At 54.7% G+C, this 19,059-nt stretch overlaps 1 protein-coding gene across 5 annotated transcripts in view; it reads left to right on the top strand.

Moving 5' to 3' along the window:
* The window catches only part of SLC1A7 (solute carrier family 1 member 7), a 46,644-nt gene that overhangs the window by 12,155 nt on the left and 15,430 nt on the right, over positions 1-19,059 (top strand). For 4 of the 5 annotated variants that reach the window (XM_028513806.2, XM_036026104.1, XM_036026102.1 and 1 more), the window contains one exon: positions 12,610-12,825. The exons of the other annotated variant lie outside the window; for it this stretch is intronic. In XM_028513806.2, the coding sequence (XP_028369607.2) occupies positions 12,610-12,825 (216 nt within the window). The remainder of the gene's footprint in view (positions 1-12,609; positions 12,826-19,059) is intronic. 5 annotated transcript variants of the gene reach the window in all.

The raw sequence follows: 19,059 nt of genomic DNA, 5'->3' as shown, positions 1-19,059 counted from the left end.
AGGGCCCAGCTTCTTAATGGCTATCGGCTAGAAGCCACCTCAGGTCCTACCTCCTGCCCTCTCCACAGATAGTCCCCAACTCGGCTCTTTGCTTCATCAAGGCCGGGAATAGGAGCCCTCCCTCTCCAGTCATCGAGGACAGGGTCTCACAGAACATAAGCATAGGGCGCCCCACCACCACCACCTTTGCCCCGTGCTGTTAGAAGCCAGTCACTGGTGGCCCTCGTGCTTGGGGAGGGGGTCGCACAGGGCTTGGACTGTTGGGGGTCACCTTAGAGTATGTCCACCTTTCTGTCTCTCCCTGAACCTTCCTTCTTGCTACCTCTATTCCAAAACAACCAGAAATCCTGTCCTCTTTGTCTTTCAAAAGTCACCTCCACTCATGCCCTGTTCCTGGAGTGGGGTGGGGTGGAGTGGAGGTGGGACTCAGCTTCTGGTCCAAGTGGCTCGTCAAGGAGTTTCTTGTGAATAAGGAGAACTCCCTTCCCATAAAAAGGTTCTGAAGAATATGAATTTTTCTTTTTCACATGAATATCACAAGGTCTGGTACATAGTAGGTACCTAATAAATGCTTATTAGGTGACTGAAGAGCCGTGGAAGGGCCGTTGCAGCAGAATTCAGGGAAGTTTCATGACTAGCATTTAAACTGAGGATGTTAGGAGTTATCTTTTAAAGATGTTTTGTGCTTTAAAAAATTATATAAGCACACTGAAAACATTTTGGAAAACAATGGGGGTGGGGAGGGCCCTCCTATCGTCACACGACCCAACTCTGCCACCGTTACCGGTTTTCCTGCGTTTGTGTTTACCATTCTTACTGACACATTCGCCAGGCCCAGGGTGTGACCTTTTGCCAACTGGCTCAGAAGCTCCTTGTCTGAGCCCCTGAGCCGGTCAGGCCCGTCCTCTGACACTGATGAGAGGAGACCAAATCAACCAGATGCCAATGAATTCACCCAGAGATAAATCTGCTGCCAGGAGGACAGGTGCACACAGCCTCGGGCCAGGACGTCTCTGCCCGGGAGATCACCACTCAAGGAGCCCACTGGGCACATCTGTTTGCTGGCAGAAAAACGTGCTTACTGGTACAACCAATGTGACTCCCGGTTTGCCATTTTCAGTTGACTTTCGGGGTCCCATCTGGTAGAGCCTCACTGTATTTAACTTAAGTGGCATCAATTACGTGTGCTGTGAAAAGAGAAAAAAAAAACATTTAAAGGAGGCAGGAGTGCTTCTGTGCAAAGTGATGCGCCTGAGTGAGCTGAGCCGTGGGAGGCGGGTCTGCTTGGCACTAAGCCAGCCCAGTTCCTGCTCACAGTGCATTTCCCTGCAGCCGCTGTGATTCCAAGCATGAAAGAGGGTTCTCTGGGGTTTTGTTTTTCGCCATCATGGCCTCTGAGTGTATGCTGGCTGCTTCGACTGGTGTTCATCTAAAGAAACAACAGTCCACTCCAAAACTGGGAGAAAAGTGACTTGCGTGACTGCTATGGAACTATTTCCCCTGAACTTAATGATCAAGTTAAGAGATCTTCAGGGGCAAATTTAATTATGCTCGGTTTTTGCCTGACGTGCTGACCTGGGAATGGAATATGCTGGGTACGCTCCCGCTCCTCTGCACAAGCAGGGGTCCCGGTGCCCTCCCCTTGGGCCTGCACCCCACAGGCCAAGGCCAGCTTTCTTCATCCAGTGAAAGCTTCATGCCAGGTAGATACACAGACGAGAACATCCTGCCACCAGCCCTGTTGCTGTGGTGCCTTCCAGTGGTGTCACTGTTGAACACGGGTGCTGCGTGGCCTGGTTCAAGCCTGTGCACCGCCCCCCGCAGGTGCACACTCCTGCTCAGAGCATGGGGATGCCCCACTGGGGCTGCTGGGCCACCCCCCCCCCAAGTGCTCCATCATTGTTCCTCCAAGCAACTTAGTCCTGTCCTGAGCTTAGTTCCCTGGGGCTCAACCCTAAGTCCCTTTTTCTCCCGTAGGTTAGCCCCAGGGGCCTTTCGTGCCAACAGACTTCAGTCACGAGCCCCCTAAATATACCTGGACCCTAACTTCAAACCAGAGGGTGCAAGGGTTGGGATTTTAGTCTCTTTTTCTCAGAAGGCCCCTGAGCCTCTTGTGCAAATTGGAGCCATTTCCATAACTCTGCAGATCTTCAGTTCTCAGGAAGGGGCACTAAAGCACGAAAGTCTCTCCCTTTCCTTGGACAGTGTGAGCCTTCTTACCTTACCTTTGCCATCTGAAAAATTCTTCCAAAAACAAAATCCGCTGCACGAAGCCCACTGTCTCTGCTCATGAACACAGGATCCTCAGGTGAAATGTAGAAAATTCTGCCTCTATTGCATCAGAGCTAACAGTCTAATGGTTAGGACCTACAATAGTGTCGTCACATCCTTGAACTTGGACCCCTCTCTCATGGGTGGTGCTTGGATGGGTGCTGACTGGTTTGCCTCTCTCGGCTGTCTTCTCTGTGCTCCGCCGCTGACTGGTCCCATGCTAATTACCCCTTCTTTCACTAGAGAAGTCAAGCCTTTGGGCCTGAGAGCCTTCCTTTGCCATTTTTCTTAGTAATATCACTTGTTACTACTCTGGTCCCTTTTGCTTTTAATTTATAGTTTAATCCAAAGAGTATTGGCAACTTTCTGTTCCTTTAAAAATAAATATTATTTAATTTTAGACAGAGGGGAAGGAAGGGAAAGGGAGGGAGAGAAACATCAATGTGTGGTTGCCTCTTGTGCACCCCCTACTAGGGACCCCGCCTGCAACTCAGGCATGTGCCCCAACTAGGAATCGAACCAGAGACCCTTTGGTTCATAGCCTGTGCTCAGTCCACTGAGCTATGCCAGCCAAGGTTGTTCCTTTAAGTTCTTGGAAGATACTTACTATTTCTTCTGCAAACACATGTCTATCTGCTTCTTTTTTCTTTTTCATTTAACAGATGTTGTAAGAATTGTAACGCTGCACCCTCATCTTCATAATAATTCTGTTTTACTCTCCCACTTGGGGCTGGGGCAGAGTTTGCAAAGCCCTTTTGCCTTCTTCACCAGACACCTAGAATGCCGCTGGATATGCTGTCAGGGCATCACTGTGCCCCAGAAGCCTGGATTTACCTCAAGTTCTGTTATTTACCACACCCTTAGCCTTAGCTATAAGCCAAACACAATGCCATCTGCAAATTTACAGTTCCCAGCAGGTGCTTGTGTGTGTGTGTGTGTGTGTATGTGCGCATGCATGCATGTGTGACCCATGCAGCCCCACTAAGGCCAGAGTGTGCTTCTGACCCCAGGAAGTCAGCTGAGACTTGCTTTCACACGTGCAGCCCCACTGAGGCCAGAGTGTGCTTCTGATGCTGGGAAGTCAGCTGAGACTTGCTTTCACACATCCTCAGACTAGAGGGACGCACGGAACCAGGGGCGGGTCAAATTAGCATCTGGACCCAGCGAGGGCCTCCAATTCTCCACTCACTTTTTGCCAAACCCTCCTTTCCCTCATTCTTCGCTTTCTGAAACCAGGCGTCACTCAAGGAAAACCGAATCCATGTGTCTGTGATTCACTGAGGCTGAACATGGCAGTGTTTTGTAAGCTCCGTATCTTAACAAAGAAATCCAAGTTCCTGGGTGTGTTTATGTGTGAATGTGTGGTATCTCTTTCACGTGTGTATGGTGTGCATGCATATGTGTGTGTGTGTGTTCCTGTGTATGTATTGTTTTCCTATTTCTTATAAGAATGTTAAACTGATTTTTCTTAGAATCAGGAAATCATGTTTGGCCAAAGAAACCCAACACTCCCTTCTCCCCCTTCCTGAGGAACTCCAGTTTGGCAGAAAACTCCCAAACACCCACGTCCTAACTTATTGGAGAGGATCCTGGGCCAAGCAGCCGTCAAAGCCTGGTCCGGGAGCCAGAGTGCAGGGGGCAGCTGCCTGGGGCTGCCCAGCACCAGCGGTGAGTGGGAGGGAGGCAGGGCATGGGCAGCCTGAGCTCCCTGGACTCTGCCCCTCAGGCCACGGGCAACTCTTCTTCGAAGAACCCTGCTGACCTCTCTGACAGGAGTCCTGGGATCTGTCTTTGGCCTTCCTGCCCAGTCAGCTGACCGCCTTACTCATCCAGCTGGGGGCTACGGGTGGGGTCAGGTCATTAGCCTGGTGACTCCAAAAAACTCCCAGGGTTTATCACTGGTCACAGACTCCCCTGCTCTTTCCCCCTGCCTGATAGAGAGCTCCTACTCACCCTTCAGGGGTCCACTCGGCAGTCAGTTCCTCGGGGAGGCCAGCCTGATTCCTGGGCTGGGCAACACCCCGGCCCTGGCCTCTCTCAGCTCCAGCCACGACCCAGGACTTCGTGTTGCCCAGCTGCAGACCTTTAAACCCACTGGACAGAGCTCCCTGAGGACCGCAAACCCGTCCTCACCCAGTTCCAGAGCCCCATCTCCCACAGCCCTGAGCAAATGTTCATCACGGGGTGGGCTGGGAGCACAGCTGCGTCTGGGGAGGTGGGTGAGGTTTCCAAAAGCTTCCCTGTGGAGAACTGCAAGACCTGCCCTGGGGCGGGGGCACTCACTTGACCTGGGGTAAGCATCCTCACTTGGGTTGGCCCAGCCAGAGCCTTGGGGGTGTAGACACCAGGAACCCAGCTGGTACAGGAGGAGACAGGGGACCTACGTTCCCAGAGGCTCTGGGTGGGGTCTTTCCTTCCCAAAAGAGCTGGGCTCCTAACCACATGTTGGCACTCACATAACCAGCCACGACAGACACCCCAAGGAAGTTGTTCCCAATGGTACAGGGGACAGTCTGCAAGGACAATCTGGCTCCCTCCCACCTGGCACTCTTCACCTCCGGGGAAAGAAAGGGCTTTGGCTCACAGGGAGGTGGGAACTGGACTTGGCCTTATCACCCTCAGAACAGAGTGCAGCCTTCCCAGTGGAAAGTGTTGGAGGTGGTTGATGGTCAGGCTGTTCTGAGCTCTCTGAGGGCTGCAGCTGTGGTTCCTCCAGCTCTTCCTTTTGATCCAGTGCAAGCTGATCATTTGTAAGCCCCAGGCAAGCACTGCCCCTCCCCCGCTCCAGGCTTCTGAGCCGGGCACTCCCTCCCTATCTCCCCTGCCCTGGAATCTATGGTGAAACCAAAGAGGTTGGGCCTGTGTGGCTCTAGAGGGCAGGGCTGGGCCCAGTGGGGTCAATTCTCTTCCCAGGAGGCAGGGCCCATTCTGGCCCCAGGAAGGACTTTTTCATAAGCAGAACTAGCCCACAGTGGAGGCAGTGACTTCTCTGTCCTCTGAGATGAGCAAAGGGAGGCAGTAGAGGATCTTCTACCTTTGACATGGGGGAGCTGGGACCCGATAACCCAGACTTTAGCCATGTGGGAGGCTGGGCACCCTGCCCCGTGGCTCAGAAGGAGCCGGCCTGAGGGTGGAAGTGTGGCAGAGCCATCTGGGGAGCGTAATTCCGCACTAATGTGGCACTTGCAGCTGCACTTGCCGGCAGCTGCGGGGCCTGTCATCTGCTCCGGGGGGGGGGGGGGAAGCAAGCCACAAAGCTTCTGAGAGCCGAGGGGGCTCCCACAGACCCCGCCGCCTCCCTCTGGTTGCCGGTCGGGCGGAGTCCCTGCAGCTGCCTCCCAGAGGCCCACTTGGGAGAGCCTCCCTGACTGGGTCAGCCGAGGCCAGAGCCTGAGGACTTGAGCCTGAGCTCCCTTGGCTGGGAGCTCCCTCCTGTCTCTAACGCCCCGGAGCTGGGATGTTGTGAGTATAGATGTTGTCAAGCTAGTAGCCAGTGTTCAAATCTACTTACTCACTGTGTGACTTTAGCAAGTTGCTTGCACACTTCAGTGACTAGGAGTTCACTACTTTTCAAGGTGGCCCCTTTCAGGGAGGGATGGCTCTGTTTGTTGGGAAGTGATTGGCTTTCCTCATCCATCCCAGTGTCCCCAGGTCTGCTCTGCCCCAGGGCCCCCAGCCCTGCCCCTCCAGCACCTCCTCCAGGCCTGCATCGCTGTCACCTGCCACCTACCCCAGCTGCCCTCTGGGACACACGCCTCCCTCCCCTGTCCCTTTCCCGGTGGGTCTCAGCGTCAAAGCAGGTCCATGTTCTCCTCGACAAGCTCCCCAGGCTTCTGGCCCCGCAGGCTGAGGGCCCACCGGTTCTCCTGCGGCCCCAGCCCCAGCTGACTCACTGAAGTGGAAGCAAACACCCTCCCAGGGGCCCCTTCCCTCGTGCTGCTGCTGAGGCTCAGCCTCCCCCGCTCCCTTCCACCCCAGGGTCTGTGCTGTCCGAGCTATTGAAGCCAAGTACGGCCCAACACGTGTCCACGCTCAGCTCCACCATGTCAGAATTGGCCCACGGTCCCAGCTTGCTGGGGTCTGCTTAGTCCCATTCCCTCATCCAGCACATTAGCTGTTCCTCCCGGCTTCCTGTCCTCAACAAATCTGATCCACATGCTGTCAGAGGCCTCGGCCAAGCCATTGATAAAAACAACCGGGAAGGAGAGGACTGAAGGCAGAGTCTGGAAGTACAGTCCAGAGACCCTGGAGGTCCCCTCGACTCAGGCCAGGGCAGGGCCTGTGATGGTCATTCCCAAAAGCTCCAGGCTGTTCCCCAAAGTTCTGATGCCAACTGCCTCAATGTCACACAGACACACAATGCCAGGGGCGTTCCCTAAACCTGTCAAGGACACAAAGCTAGTCCAGGTGACTTGTTTCCAGGCATCTGAGCTCACAAATGTCGTTTTAACAATCTAGTCTAGACTTCTCCCCTGGCTGAACATCACACGCTTCCACAGACCCACACTCAGGCTAGGGCAGGCCCTGGGCTCTACGGAGCCAGAGCCAGCCCTTCGCTGGAGGGACCCACAGTCTGTGGGGCAGGTGGCCACGGGACAGTGAATGCTAATGATTAGAATGTATCAAATAGTTATTACATACCAGGCACTATTCTAAACCTAGGTTAACCTTCAAAGAAACCATCCCTGTCCCCATGTTATCCCCCAGTGGAAACTGAGGCACACAGAGGCTCAGGAGCATGCCCAAGGGCTCCCAGGCAGTGAGGGACGCAGGCAGGATCTCAGAGGAGATGTCTAGTGCAGCCTGGTGGGCTCCATAGGGAGGTGGTGCCCGAGTGGGTGCCCGAGTGGTTACCCGAGTGGAGACGTGAGAACCGAGTAGCAGCAGCAGGAGAGGGCAGAATGGGAAGCAGGGAGGCAGGGCAAGCGGACTGGGTCCTTCGCAGCTTCACTCACACTCTTTCCTGCCAGCCTGCGGTGTGCCAGCACTGGGCCTCAGGGATGCAGGGCACAGTGCCTCCTAACAACCTGGGAAGTACAGGGTGCCCTGGGGAGGAGGGTGAGATGGCTGTCAGGGAAGGCTTCCTGGAGGAAGTGATGTCTAGACTGATTTTGGAAAGGACAAGTAGAACTTGAGAAGGTTACTTGAACAAAGATTAAAATAAAATAAAATTAAAAAATTTAAAAATAAAGAGAGAAAAAAAAAGAAACTTGAGAAGGTGTGTGGGGAGTGGGAGAGAGAGAGGTCCAGGCTGAAGGAGAGGCCAGTACAAAGGTGGTGCAAGGAGTAGTGGGGAAACTGGGGTGTGGGATCGTGAGGAGGAGGGGAGGGACCCGAGGCCGCGAAGGGGGAGGGCAGTTCCTAAGGACTTCAGATGGGGAGGCATGCCCGGCAGGCTGAGTAGCCTGTCTGCCCTCCGAAGTGAAGTGTGTGAGTAGTGGCACCTCCAGGTGGTAGGCGGTGTCACGGTACTCACTTCAGGGGTTGCTGCGAGAACCAGGTGTGAGCCAGTAAGCAGCCTTTCCTCCCTCCATGAGGAGCCCGCCAGCTGTGGCTCCCTTCCCCCACCCTGCCAGTGGAGCAATTACCAGATTGAAACAGGCTGCGCCCTGGAACCCAGCCGACTCTCCAGTCACCGCAATCTCTTGAACCCCAACCTCTGGACTCTGGGTGGTGGCCAGATGGCTTGGGTGGGAGCCCAGACCTCTGGGCTTCCCGAGGCTCTTCCCCAGGTCCCTGGAGGATTTGGGGGCTCCCAGGAGCACCTAGCCATTGCTGGGAGTTAAAGGGACAAGATTATCTGTTCTTTCTTCACCATAAAGCACAGAGCCAGAAGGGACATTTGAGGTCATCTTCATGGAACCACCCACTCAATCTAGAAGCCTTGATCTAGCATCCCAACAAGGTGGTCATTCAGGCTTCGCTTGGTACCTCCAAAGGTGGGGAGCTCACCACCACAAATCTGAGGGCTGTTGCATGGGACAGGTCATGAACTCTGAGAGTTGAACTGGAGGCATTACATGGACTAAGTCACATCACAATCATGGTCAGCCAAAAGTGGAAGACCTTTTTCTTCCACAGGAGTTAAACCTAATCCCTACCACAGAGAGGCAGTGTGCGAGGGGAAGCCCCACAGGGGATTCTAAACCAGAAGCCCCTGTTTCAGTCTTGACTCTGTAACTTACCAGATGGGTGGCTTGTCTAATCATCTCCACCTGCCAAGCTGTATTCCTCTTATCTGTAACTCAAACTTCACAGTCCAATAACAGTCAATAGTCATAAATGATTATTGAACCCTTGAAATGTGGCTAGTATTGAGGAATGAACTTTTTAAAAAATTAATTTAAATTAAAATTTTAAAGCCTGAATTAGTTTTACAAACATTTTAATAAACATTTTTATATTGATTTCACATTGAAATGACAATATTTTGGATAGACTGGGTTAAAGTATTCTTAAAATTAACTTCACCAAAAAAGGAATTTCACCTGTTTCTTTTTTAACTTGCCCCCTAGAAGATGTAAAATTACAAATGTGGCTCACATCATTGAACAGGGCAGCGCTGACCCAGAACATTAAGGGTCGAGTTAGGTGGCTATGCAGGTGTGTGGGGACAGCTCGGCTCCAGACAGATTAGGGTTTCTGTGGCTGCCAGGTGCTCAAGCGCGTGTTTCCCATCAATCAGACAAGCAAGACCTGCTCATTCCAGAAATAAGAGAGAATGTGGGAAAACATTAAAAACAAAACAAAAATTACCCATAATTCCACCACCCCAAAACAGCTACTGTTAAACTTTCAAGCCCTGGCTGGTGTGGCTCAGTGGATTGAGCGTGGGCCTGCGAACCAAAGGGTCTCAGTTTGATTCCCAGTCAGGGCACATGCCTGGGTTGCAGGCCAGGTCCCCAGTTGTGGGGCGTGCAAGAGGCAACCACACATTGTTGTTTCTCTCCCTCTCTTTCTGCCTCCCTTCCCCTCTCTCTAAAAATAAAAATAAATTAAAAATCTTGAAAATAAATAAATAAACTTTCTAGAGCTTTTTTCTATGCATGTCCATGTGACCTAATACTCCCTGCAAACTAGCCTGCCTGGCTTTAGGGTCTCAGAAAGGTCACACAACAGTTTAGCCCAAAAGTCTGGGACCTCAAGGAGCCCCCATCAGCTGAAGGCAGAACCTGGAAACCCCGTTGTTATTACTGAGCCCTGGAGAGGGCACCAGCCTGGGGAGGGGAGGGGCTGCTCGGCCAGCTACTGCTGGAAACGCCCTCCCACCTGCTCCCGTCTCCGCTGGTCACCTCTCTCTTCAGCCAGTAGGGAGACCCTTTCCATTTTGTGGGGAGAGGGAAAGGCTCCAGAGTGGAGCTGCTGGAGTCCTAGGTGGTGGAATTCTTTCCGTTGTATCTAGCGGCCCTCTCCCTTCCAGAGCCCCAGGGTCAGGGGCCCCTTCTTGCTACATCTAGAACCTATGCTCCCTCCCAGCGCACGTCCAGGTCTGTCCCTGACTTGGCACCACCCCATGTGAGACTTCCTCCTCAGGGTGACCCTTGGCCCCTTCCGGAAATCTGATTTTCTCCTGCACAACCCCTCAAGCGTGTCTGTATGTCTGTCAGGACACAAACCTGGAGAGGGGTCTCCGTCACAGGAGCTGCAGGGCGCCAGACAGAACCGGAAACTATCTTGTACCTTGCTTTCACCACTTGGCATCAAACAGGAACGTCTTTCTGATGACACATCACTTCTCCTGGTGGCTTAGAGCCCCCCCTGCTTGACTATGCCATTACTGTTCATGCAATGGCATCACGGTTTCTTAGGCAGGCCCCAGATTTTTGCTCTAAGAAGTACCACAGCAGTGATCCTCCTGGCATACTTTGCTTACTTTACTCTCATATTCTCGCATCTAAGAAATTCTTAGTTCTCCCTCCTCAGTCACCCAACAAGTCCTGCCAGGTGAACTGTGCTGGACCCCTCCCCGCCCCGTGTCTCCCTTGGCCTGGCACTCAAGGCCACCACGCTCCTGAGTTCAGTCTGTCTTTCCTGCCTCACACACCACCAGGCCTCAGATGTGACCGGAGTTCTGACCACATCAAACAGGGCGGTGTTCCCACGTCTGCCTTCCTCTCAGCCTCCCTGTTGGCTTCTGCAGTCCCACTGCCTGGCACGTCTGCCCGTCTCCAACTCCTCCTCATCCTCCAAAAACCCACTCAAATGCCCCCTCTTCCAGGAACCCTTCATAACTCTGCAAGCTAGAAGTAATCCCTCCCTCCTCTGCATAAAGATAGCATGACCTGGTCCACTCCCTTATGGTACTGATGTAACCATCTACCTTGTCCACTGGTTACTTGAGGCTACTTGTGTCCCCAGTGTCTGTGTCTGTCACCTTCCCCACCCCCCGAGCAGAGCAGGAGCTGCTTGAGTTCGGGGACTGACTCTGACTTCTTTCTGTGGGCACAGGGCATGGCATAGAATGTGCACGAATGAAGGAGGACAGACCTGGAGTTGGAGTCTGAGTTCTGGTCCAGGGGGCCACCAGTGCTCTGTGTGACCTGGGGCAGGTCCTCCTCTCTCGGGGCCATGGCTTCCCTGTGGCCCGAAGTAGTGGGACCTCGCTGTGGGGATTTGTGGTCAGGGCACAGGCTGGCCTGGGCTGACATGCTGGGCCTGGCCTGGGGATGATCTCTCTCATGGACAGTGATTGAGAGCGGCCCCCCATTATCCCTGGCCACATAATCTCATAATAAGCCCTTCAGGATTTCTGTCTGAGACCCACCCTAAGCCCATCTCTAACATATGGCATCTTGGCAAACAGCAATGAACAGAGATTGTAACTATTAACTCTTCATTCATTCATTCACTCATTCACTCATTCATTCTCTTCTTGATTCAGCATGTGGCTGCCAAGCTATATTCTGTCGGATCCTATGCCTGGCTTTGTGAACCCAGCTTTGAACCAGAACTAGGCCCAGCCCTAGAGGCACTTCCGGGAACAGTCAGCCACTTAGTAAAGCGGGCCTAGGACAGACGGCCAGCACAGAGGTTGTGGGAGCCCAAAAGAAGGGGCCTTCACCCTGCCTGGTAGTCAGGGAAGGCTTCCTGGAGGAGGACAATATTAAACTGTGTCTTCACAGAAGAGTGGGCCTTTGCTACTGCGAGCAGGAAGAGCAGGTTGCTCACAGACAGCAGCTGCAGCCTGGGGCTGGGAGAGGCTACGGTGCTCCACCTGATGCTGGATGCTGCCGGCTGTGGCCTAGTGATAAGAGGAGCGGGAGGAGCGGGAAAGGGGCAGGATTATCCATTCTTGTTTACATGATTAAAACCAGACAAATACTTCTTTTATCTGAAAGAATGAAAGGGCTTGGGGGAACATCCTTTTGGCAGCAAAGCCACGCATGCATCTCCTTAACTAATCTCTCATTCCCACCCGCCCTCCCCCCTCCCACAGCCATGAGAAGAGTAGCTCCAGGCTGACCTGCACTGGTGGGCAGAGAGTCCCGGTCAGGGTGAGCAGGGGGCGGGCAGACCCAAGAGGCGAGAGACCCACAAGCCCCCTCGACACAGCCTCCCATGAGGGGAGTCTGGGCCTGGGTACTAACCCAAGATGGCCAAAGGGTGACACCTCTCAGGGAAAATCTAACCATGGCCCCACTTTGTAGATGGGCATCCTGAGGTCCAAAGATGCGGGAGTGACCTGCTTGCCAGTGGGCAGAGCTAGGACTAGGACCCAGGTTGCCGACTCCCACCCCAGGGCTCTGACTGACTCACTCTCTCACTCATGAGTTTATTCAGCAAGCCTGCAGTAACCACCTACCTGGTGGAAGCACCAAGCGCTTGTGCTGGGCACCAGGGACCCACAGAGGAGTCAGACCCGTCCCTCTTCTCGCATGTCCTGAGTCTGGTTGGAGAGACAGACGGACAAACATGATAGTGACAACAGGGCCATGATGGAAAGGCCTGGGGCCGTGGGAACCCTGGTGGGCTCCTTGCTCTGGGGGAGATACAGGCAGTCCAAAAAGATTTTACCGAAGAGGTGGCACCGAGCTCAGTCTTACCAAGGGAGTAGGAGTTGGCGAGTGATAGAAGCTGATCAGAGGACATGAAACAATGGCAACGGCACAGGGAAAGGCCCAGTGGTGGGGAAGGACTTGACCCTGGCCATGCGGGAAAGAGCAGAAGGGAAGGAGAGGTTAGAAGGAGCCACGCAGATGAGATTATGGGGGCGGGGGTTTGCGTGCCAGCATGTCCCCTGGAGCACTGTGAGGGTGTGGGGCGGGGGTGGGGGCAGCAAGGGTGGGTGAGCCCAGGGCCTGCCCCACCCACAGACTGTGACCCACATCGCCCTCCCAGCCTGATATCCGGCCTCGCCTCTCTGGATGCCAAGACCTCCGGCCGCCTGGGCATTCTCACTGTGGCGTACTACCTGTGGACCACCTTTGTGGCAGTCATCGTGGGCATCATCATGGTCTCCATCATCCACCCAGGCAGGGCGGCCCAGAAGGAGGCGACGGAGCAGAGCGGGAAGCCCATCATGAGCTCAGCCGATGCCCTGCTGGACCTCATCCGGTAACCCTTGCCACCGACACCCTGCTGGGGAAAGCCGTCCTGTCCCGGGCGGGGGGCTGCGGCCGCACAAGCCCACCCCAGGTGTCCCAGAGGGCAGGGGCAGGGGTAGGGGGAGTGCATGCTCAGGGTCTGCCCTGGATTTCTCATGGTGACAAGGCAGCAGCCACGGGGGCCGCTCTTTGCCCCTTCAGCCCCTGTGCTCCCTCTGCTCACACTGCACCTTCCTCCCCCGCCGGCCAGGAGTGCCTCCAGGTAGGTCGGGGCTGCCCCTCTGCCAGCCCAGACCCGGCACACGGCCTGGCACAGAGCAGGCCCAGTGAGTGTTTGCTGACTGACTGCGCTCGCCTGTGCACACCCTTCCTCTCAGATGGAAGCCCAGCAGTCACAGGTCGCCCCCCCCTCCACCGCCCTTTCCTTTTTGGTCCCCTGTTTACAGGCTGTCTGACTCCAAGTGTAGGGCGTTCTCCCCTTGCATTGCCCCTGCACGGGCTCTGCTAACCGTTGGTTTCACACACCTGTGCTCGCCTCCCAGGAAAGCACTGTAGACCCTGTGATACCTGCACGTCTGACTCCCTGCCCCAGACTCCCAACAGACCACCCCTCTCCTCTCCGGCCTCCTCACCAACGCTGGCCCCCTGCCAGGACACTCAGAGCTGCCCTAGACCTGGGGAGAGGAAAACCCATGACTAGACACGGACAGCATGGGGGTGGGGCTCTGCTGGGGAAAACAAGGGCTGGGGGTGGGGGGTGGGGCAGGGGCAGAGGAGGCAAAGCTGCTGCTGTAACGGATGGGGTGAGTGGGAGGGCAGGGGGCCAGGGACATGACAGCTGTGCAGGGCCTGAGCTGTAAGGGAGAGCTGTGGGCAGAAATCACGGCCCCTGCAGTGTGACTGGGCATGAGGAGCGCAGTGGGCGGGGGGGAGGCTGGACAATCACTGGACAAGGTGGTGGTGCTGGACCGTGAAGAGCACTGTGAACCGGGTCAGACATTACGTTTTATCCTGAAATGGGTTCTAAACATGGGGGAAGAGGGCAGACTGAAGGGCTGCTCAGGAGGTAAAACCAGCAGGAGACAGGCAAAGTGAAGGGGAGGGTGGAGGAGACAGTGGTGCTGATGGCATGAGGGTTTCAGGTCTGAGCACCCAAGCGGATGGCGGTGTAGTCCCCAGACCAGAGGATGGTGCCAGCACAGGACGTCCCCAGGCGAGATGCCTGCTGATGGTTGGCTAGCGCATCCGCCTAGTGGGAGAGTCCGACCTGGAGAAGGGGATTGGGAAACCAGCAGGGCAGAGGTGATAGGTGGACCCTGACGGCGGAGGGGTCTCCCAGCACAACGTGGGTGAGGACAGCAGTCGGAACAGAGCCCGGGAAGCACCATGTTGGAAGCGATTTATTGGGCTCAGCAAGATTCCGCATCAAACGTGCTCTGTGGACTCCTTCTAGTCCCTTTCATTTTCTTGCCAGTCTCAGATGTAAGAAATCCAGTCCAGTCTAATATTAAAACTCCAGACTCATCCGAGTTAAAATGAACCCTGTCTTAGTGTTTTGCATCTGATTCAAACTTGGAAACCTGGAGTGGGAAGAAGGTCATAGTAGGTTTTTCTGTTTCTTGCTCCATCCACTGCCCTGTTGCTGGGACCAGGGCTGGAGCAGTGGAGAGAGGAGAGAGAGTGGGCTGGGAGGTCCTCCCCCACAGGTTCTGGAGTGAGCTGGCATAGGCACTCCCGAGTTGTATTTCTTCAGGGTGCGTTTGTGGGTTCTTTGGAGCCCCTCCCATCACTGGCGTCTTCCTTGTCATTCCCTTGACTTGGGCAGTCCCAGCTCGTCTGGCTGCTTCTAACGCCGTCCTCAGGCCTGACCTCTGGTCACCTCCTCTTCAGAGGTCACCTCACCCTCTGGGTGACCCGTTTAGGCAGGGTCCCTTCCGCAGGGTCCATATCTGGCCCATGGGAAACATACATATCTTTGCTGGAAGTTCAGGCCTTTCCCAGGGCCTTTGGGCGTGAGTCAGGCGCCAGCCCCGACACTCCGCAAACCCTAAGGGACAGTCCCGTCCTTGCCCGTGGGGATAAAGACCCAGCACACAATTCTCTCTCTCTCTCTCTCTCTCTCTCTCTCTCTCTCTCTCTCTCCCCACCCCCCTTTCTGGCTTCCCAGTCTTCCTTCCTTCCTTCCTTCCTTCTTTCCTTCCTTTCTTTTCTTTCTTTCTTTCTTTCTTTCTTTCTTTCTTTCTTTCTTTCTTTCTTTCTTTCTTTCTTTCTTCTTTCGTTCTCTCTTTCTCTTTTTCCCTTCCTTCCTTCCTTCCTTCCTTCCTTCCTTCCTTCCTGCCTTCCTTCCTCTCTCGTCCTCCTCACCCTCTCCATCCATTATTAATTGCATCCATTATTATTAGTAACAAACCCACCCAAGACCTAGTGGCTTAAAACGACAGCTCTGAGTCTCTAAGTCAGCTGGAAGGTTCTGTGCCTGCAGGCAGCTGGTCACTCGCCTGGGGAGCAGCTGATCTAGGGTGATCTCAGCAGATGAACTCCCATGATCTCTCACCCTCCAGAGGGCCAGCCTGGAATTACTTCCTGGTGATGACGGGATTCCAAGAGAGAGAGCTGGGCTGGGCATATTCTGATGATGAAGGCAGAGGACCATGTAAGTGTTTTTCCAAGTCTTTGCCTCTGTCAAGTCAGTTAACATCTTTTTTTTTTTAATTGTTCAAGGTCAGTTAACATCTTATTGGCCAAAGCCAGTCATGTGGCCAAGCCCAGACTCAGGTGAGAGGAGACCACAGTATTACCAGGCAAAGGGCGTCCGTGATAGGGAGCCACGATGCCATCAGTCTAGCGCCCCCTTCACTCTCTCCGTTCTCTGGGTTCTCTTTATTCTTTGAGGTACATGATGAACTAAGGATCGCAAACATACTTACAACTTTGTTCCTGTCGTGTGGTTCTCAGCCACAGGGTCTGGAGCCAGAAAGAGACCAGACAGGGCGTGTCGTGCCCTCGCTCACTTGCCTTGTGATTTCATCCCGTACCGTGACGATGAGTCCTTTCTGTACCCCAACGCTGAAAAGTTTTGTTTCTGGCCTGGAAACCTGTCCTCTGCCCTTCAGATTCTTACATACAGTTGTCTGAAGGCATCTCAAATTTAACACGCCCCAAGCTGGGCTCTTGATCTCCTCGTCAATCTGCCCTGTGCTCAGTCTTGCTCCTCTTGGGCTGGTGTCTCATTCTCTCCTCTCCTGCCTCCAGTTTGTCAGCAAGTTTGTCAGCTCTACCTTCAATATAACATCCCAAACTTTGTCCCTCCTGTCCCCCTCTGCCACCTCCACCATCGCCCAGACCACCACGCCCTCTCATGCACTCCGGTGTCCGGCAAGGTCTCTGCTTCCCCACAGGCTGTTCTCAGCACACAGCAGCAAAGGAATCCTTTCTAACATTTGCTCACAACCCTTCGCAAGACAAAATCCAGTGTTTTCTGTGATCTACAGGCCCTCCACGAGCGCCCACCCCAGGCAGGTCGGCCTCTGACCTCTGTGCCAGCTCTGCCTGCCCTGACCCCAGCCACGCCCACCTCTGTACCCCTCCTCCAGGTGTCACTAGGGTCCTGTCAGCATGCCTTGTCCTCACTGCTGCCTCCTGCAGGAGGCACTCGGCCCTCCTCTCCCTCCATTTACACCTCTGCTCTGTGTCACCTCTTCACAGGGACCTCTGTCACTCTCTCCTCATAGCCTCTGTTACTGCCTGACACTGTCATGTCTGTGGACTTCTGTGTTTCTCTTTCTGTCTCCCCCACTGGAACAAAATATGCTCCAGGAGGGCTAGAGCATTAAAAACCCCGTGTTCCGCCATATCCTGGTGCCTAGGACAGCAGCTGGCACCGAGGAGGGGCACAGTGTTCTCTGGATGCGGACGTGGGATGTGGGGGCATCAGTGGGGTTGGGGTTTGAGCCCACAGGACAGGAGGGACCGCCCAGGGGGAGCGTGCAGAGCAGGCGGCCCAAGGCCGGTGAGCGTGGCCCACTGCCGCCCTGAGGGCTGCGGAGCTGAAGGCAGGAGCCAGTTGAGGGCCCGGAGGAGGGCCGGGAGAGCAGATGTCCTGTGAGCCAGGAGAAGAGGAATTTCGAGATGTTCCAGTTCTAAGGTCCGTTATTTCTAAGAGCTGGTGACTATGATTCATTGTTTCTTGGATTCTGTGATTCGAAACAGCCTTCCTGCGTGGTGGAAAGACGTGATGATGGGGGTGGGGGCCGCCCTCCCACCACTGCCTCCGCTGCGCAGGGGCTGAGGGCTCCGGGCGGGGCACGCGTGTCAGAGTCAAATGTTCCAGGAGCAGTTCCTGCTCTCAGCTCCTTTTCACGTGGCGAAAGTTGATCCTTCTGGTTTGAGGCTTCCCCCCAGTCACTCTCAACCCCAAGGCAAGTTGCTGTGCAAAGCTGGGCGGCTGTCACTGTTTCTTAGAGAATGTGGCTGCAGGGGACCACATGTGCCCCCTGGGACAGAACCTTGGAGATGTGCCGTCTTGTCTCAGCTCTACCAGTCAGTCACTGTGTGGCTCTGGGCAGGCCAGTCCCACTCTCTGGGCCTCAGTTTCCCCAGTGGTTTCCGAATCCCTTCTAACTCTGGGTTCTGAAACGCAAAGGCCTCCAACCCTGGGAGGAGGCTGCAGGGCCTGAGCCAAAGCTTCTGGAGGCAGGTTCTGGGAGATGTGGTCAGGAGCACAGGACAGAGCTCAGCCTGGAAGACCTTGATTCCAGGCGGAGGGCTGGGCTGTCATGCTTCAGAAGCAAGAAGCTGGCGAGTTCAGGGAGGACATGCTGGAGCAAGGCGGGGTGCACAGTGGGTGGCTGGACGCACAGGGATACCCTGGGGGTAGGGGCAGGTTGCAGTCAATTCCGTTCCCTTCAGCCCGCCTTTATTAAGTACCTGCTCTGGGGGGAGACATTGAGCTGAGAGTTCGGGCTGTGGGGGGCGAATGCAAGCCCCTGCATCAGGCTGCCCAGCATCTTAGGACAGGCAGATGGGACAGGCACACTGGACAGCCACTCTCTGAGACCTTTGCTAGCCCTGGTGTTCCGAGGGGCTGTGCATACGACGAGGACACCAGCAGTGGGGGCACCGGAGGTCCTCCTCTCACTCTTGCTCTGGCCCAGAGCAGATGCCCACCCACCATGCGTAGAAAACTGAACAGGAAAACGATGACCAGGGCAGGGAACTGGCGGCAGGTGTGACAAAGGAAAAGTCAGGAGGATGTGGGGGCCATCTGAGCAGGGAAATAAGGCCCAGGGCACCCCTCGGGGGTGGGAAGATGGGCGTCCGTCTCTCAAAGATGATTCCAGAGGCAGATGGTGGGCCGTGTCCCCGGATGCCTCGCCAAGATGTGAGCCCGTTTCCCAGGCTCCAGAAAACCGGCGTCTGCTCACAGGGCGGCCAGCAGAGAAACCCGAGCAGAACACTGATCGGAGCTTCTTTTCCTTCTTTCCCGCCACCCCCAATCTTATTAAAATACCAGAGAGGTTAAGTAATGATTTGGCACTGTGTATAGCTCCCAGTTATCCTCTCGGGGATTGGACGAAGCTCCCGGAGCTGTGCTTGGGAAGGAACAATCCCCATCTCCGGGGCCTGGGCTGGGGACACGGGGTGAGGGTGAGTTTGGACTGTCACAGCGGGAGCTTATAAACAGTACGTGAGGAGAGGCGCCAAGAGGCGCACTGCGGCCTTGCCCCGAGAGACGGGAAGGCAGGCCCGGCCAAGAGCAGGGTGTGCGCACTCCACGGCCATGGCGTCTGCACTTTATGTAATGCCTCCAGGAGCACAGGCCCCACGGGGCAGGCAGGGGCCGCCCGTGGGTGTTCAAGAGCAAAACAAGGTGCACATTTTCCCATTTCACAATCAAAAGTCGATTATTTTTTTAAATTTTAATTGTTTTATTTTCAGAGAGAGGGGAAGGGAGGGAGAAAGAGAGGGAGAGAAACATAGATCAGTTCCCTTTCACACATGCAGCCAGGGACCGAACCTGCAACTGGGCATGCGCCCTGGTGGGAATCGAACCAGCAACGTTTTGCTTTGCAGATGATGCCCAACCCACTGAACCATGCTGGTCAGGGCAAAAGTAAATTCTTTATTCAAATCTGTAGGACACGTTCATTAAGAATTAGTAGGAGTACCTGTATTAGTCAAGCATTGCCTTTGGCTGCTAGTTAAAAACTTGAACCAGCAGAGGCTTTCGTCGGGTAAAGGTTGC

Source organism: Phyllostomus discolor, chromosome 5, assembly GCF_004126475.2.
Source record: "Phyllostomus discolor isolate MPI-MPIP mPhyDis1 chromosome 5, mPhyDis1.pri.v3, whole genome shotgun sequence".
Classification (NCBI taxonomy): domain Eukaryota; kingdom Metazoa; phylum Chordata; class Mammalia; order Chiroptera; family Phyllostomidae; genus Phyllostomus; species Phyllostomus discolor.
Note: the sequence above shows the minus strand (reverse complement) of the source record. Positions and strands in the feature narration are given on the sequence as shown.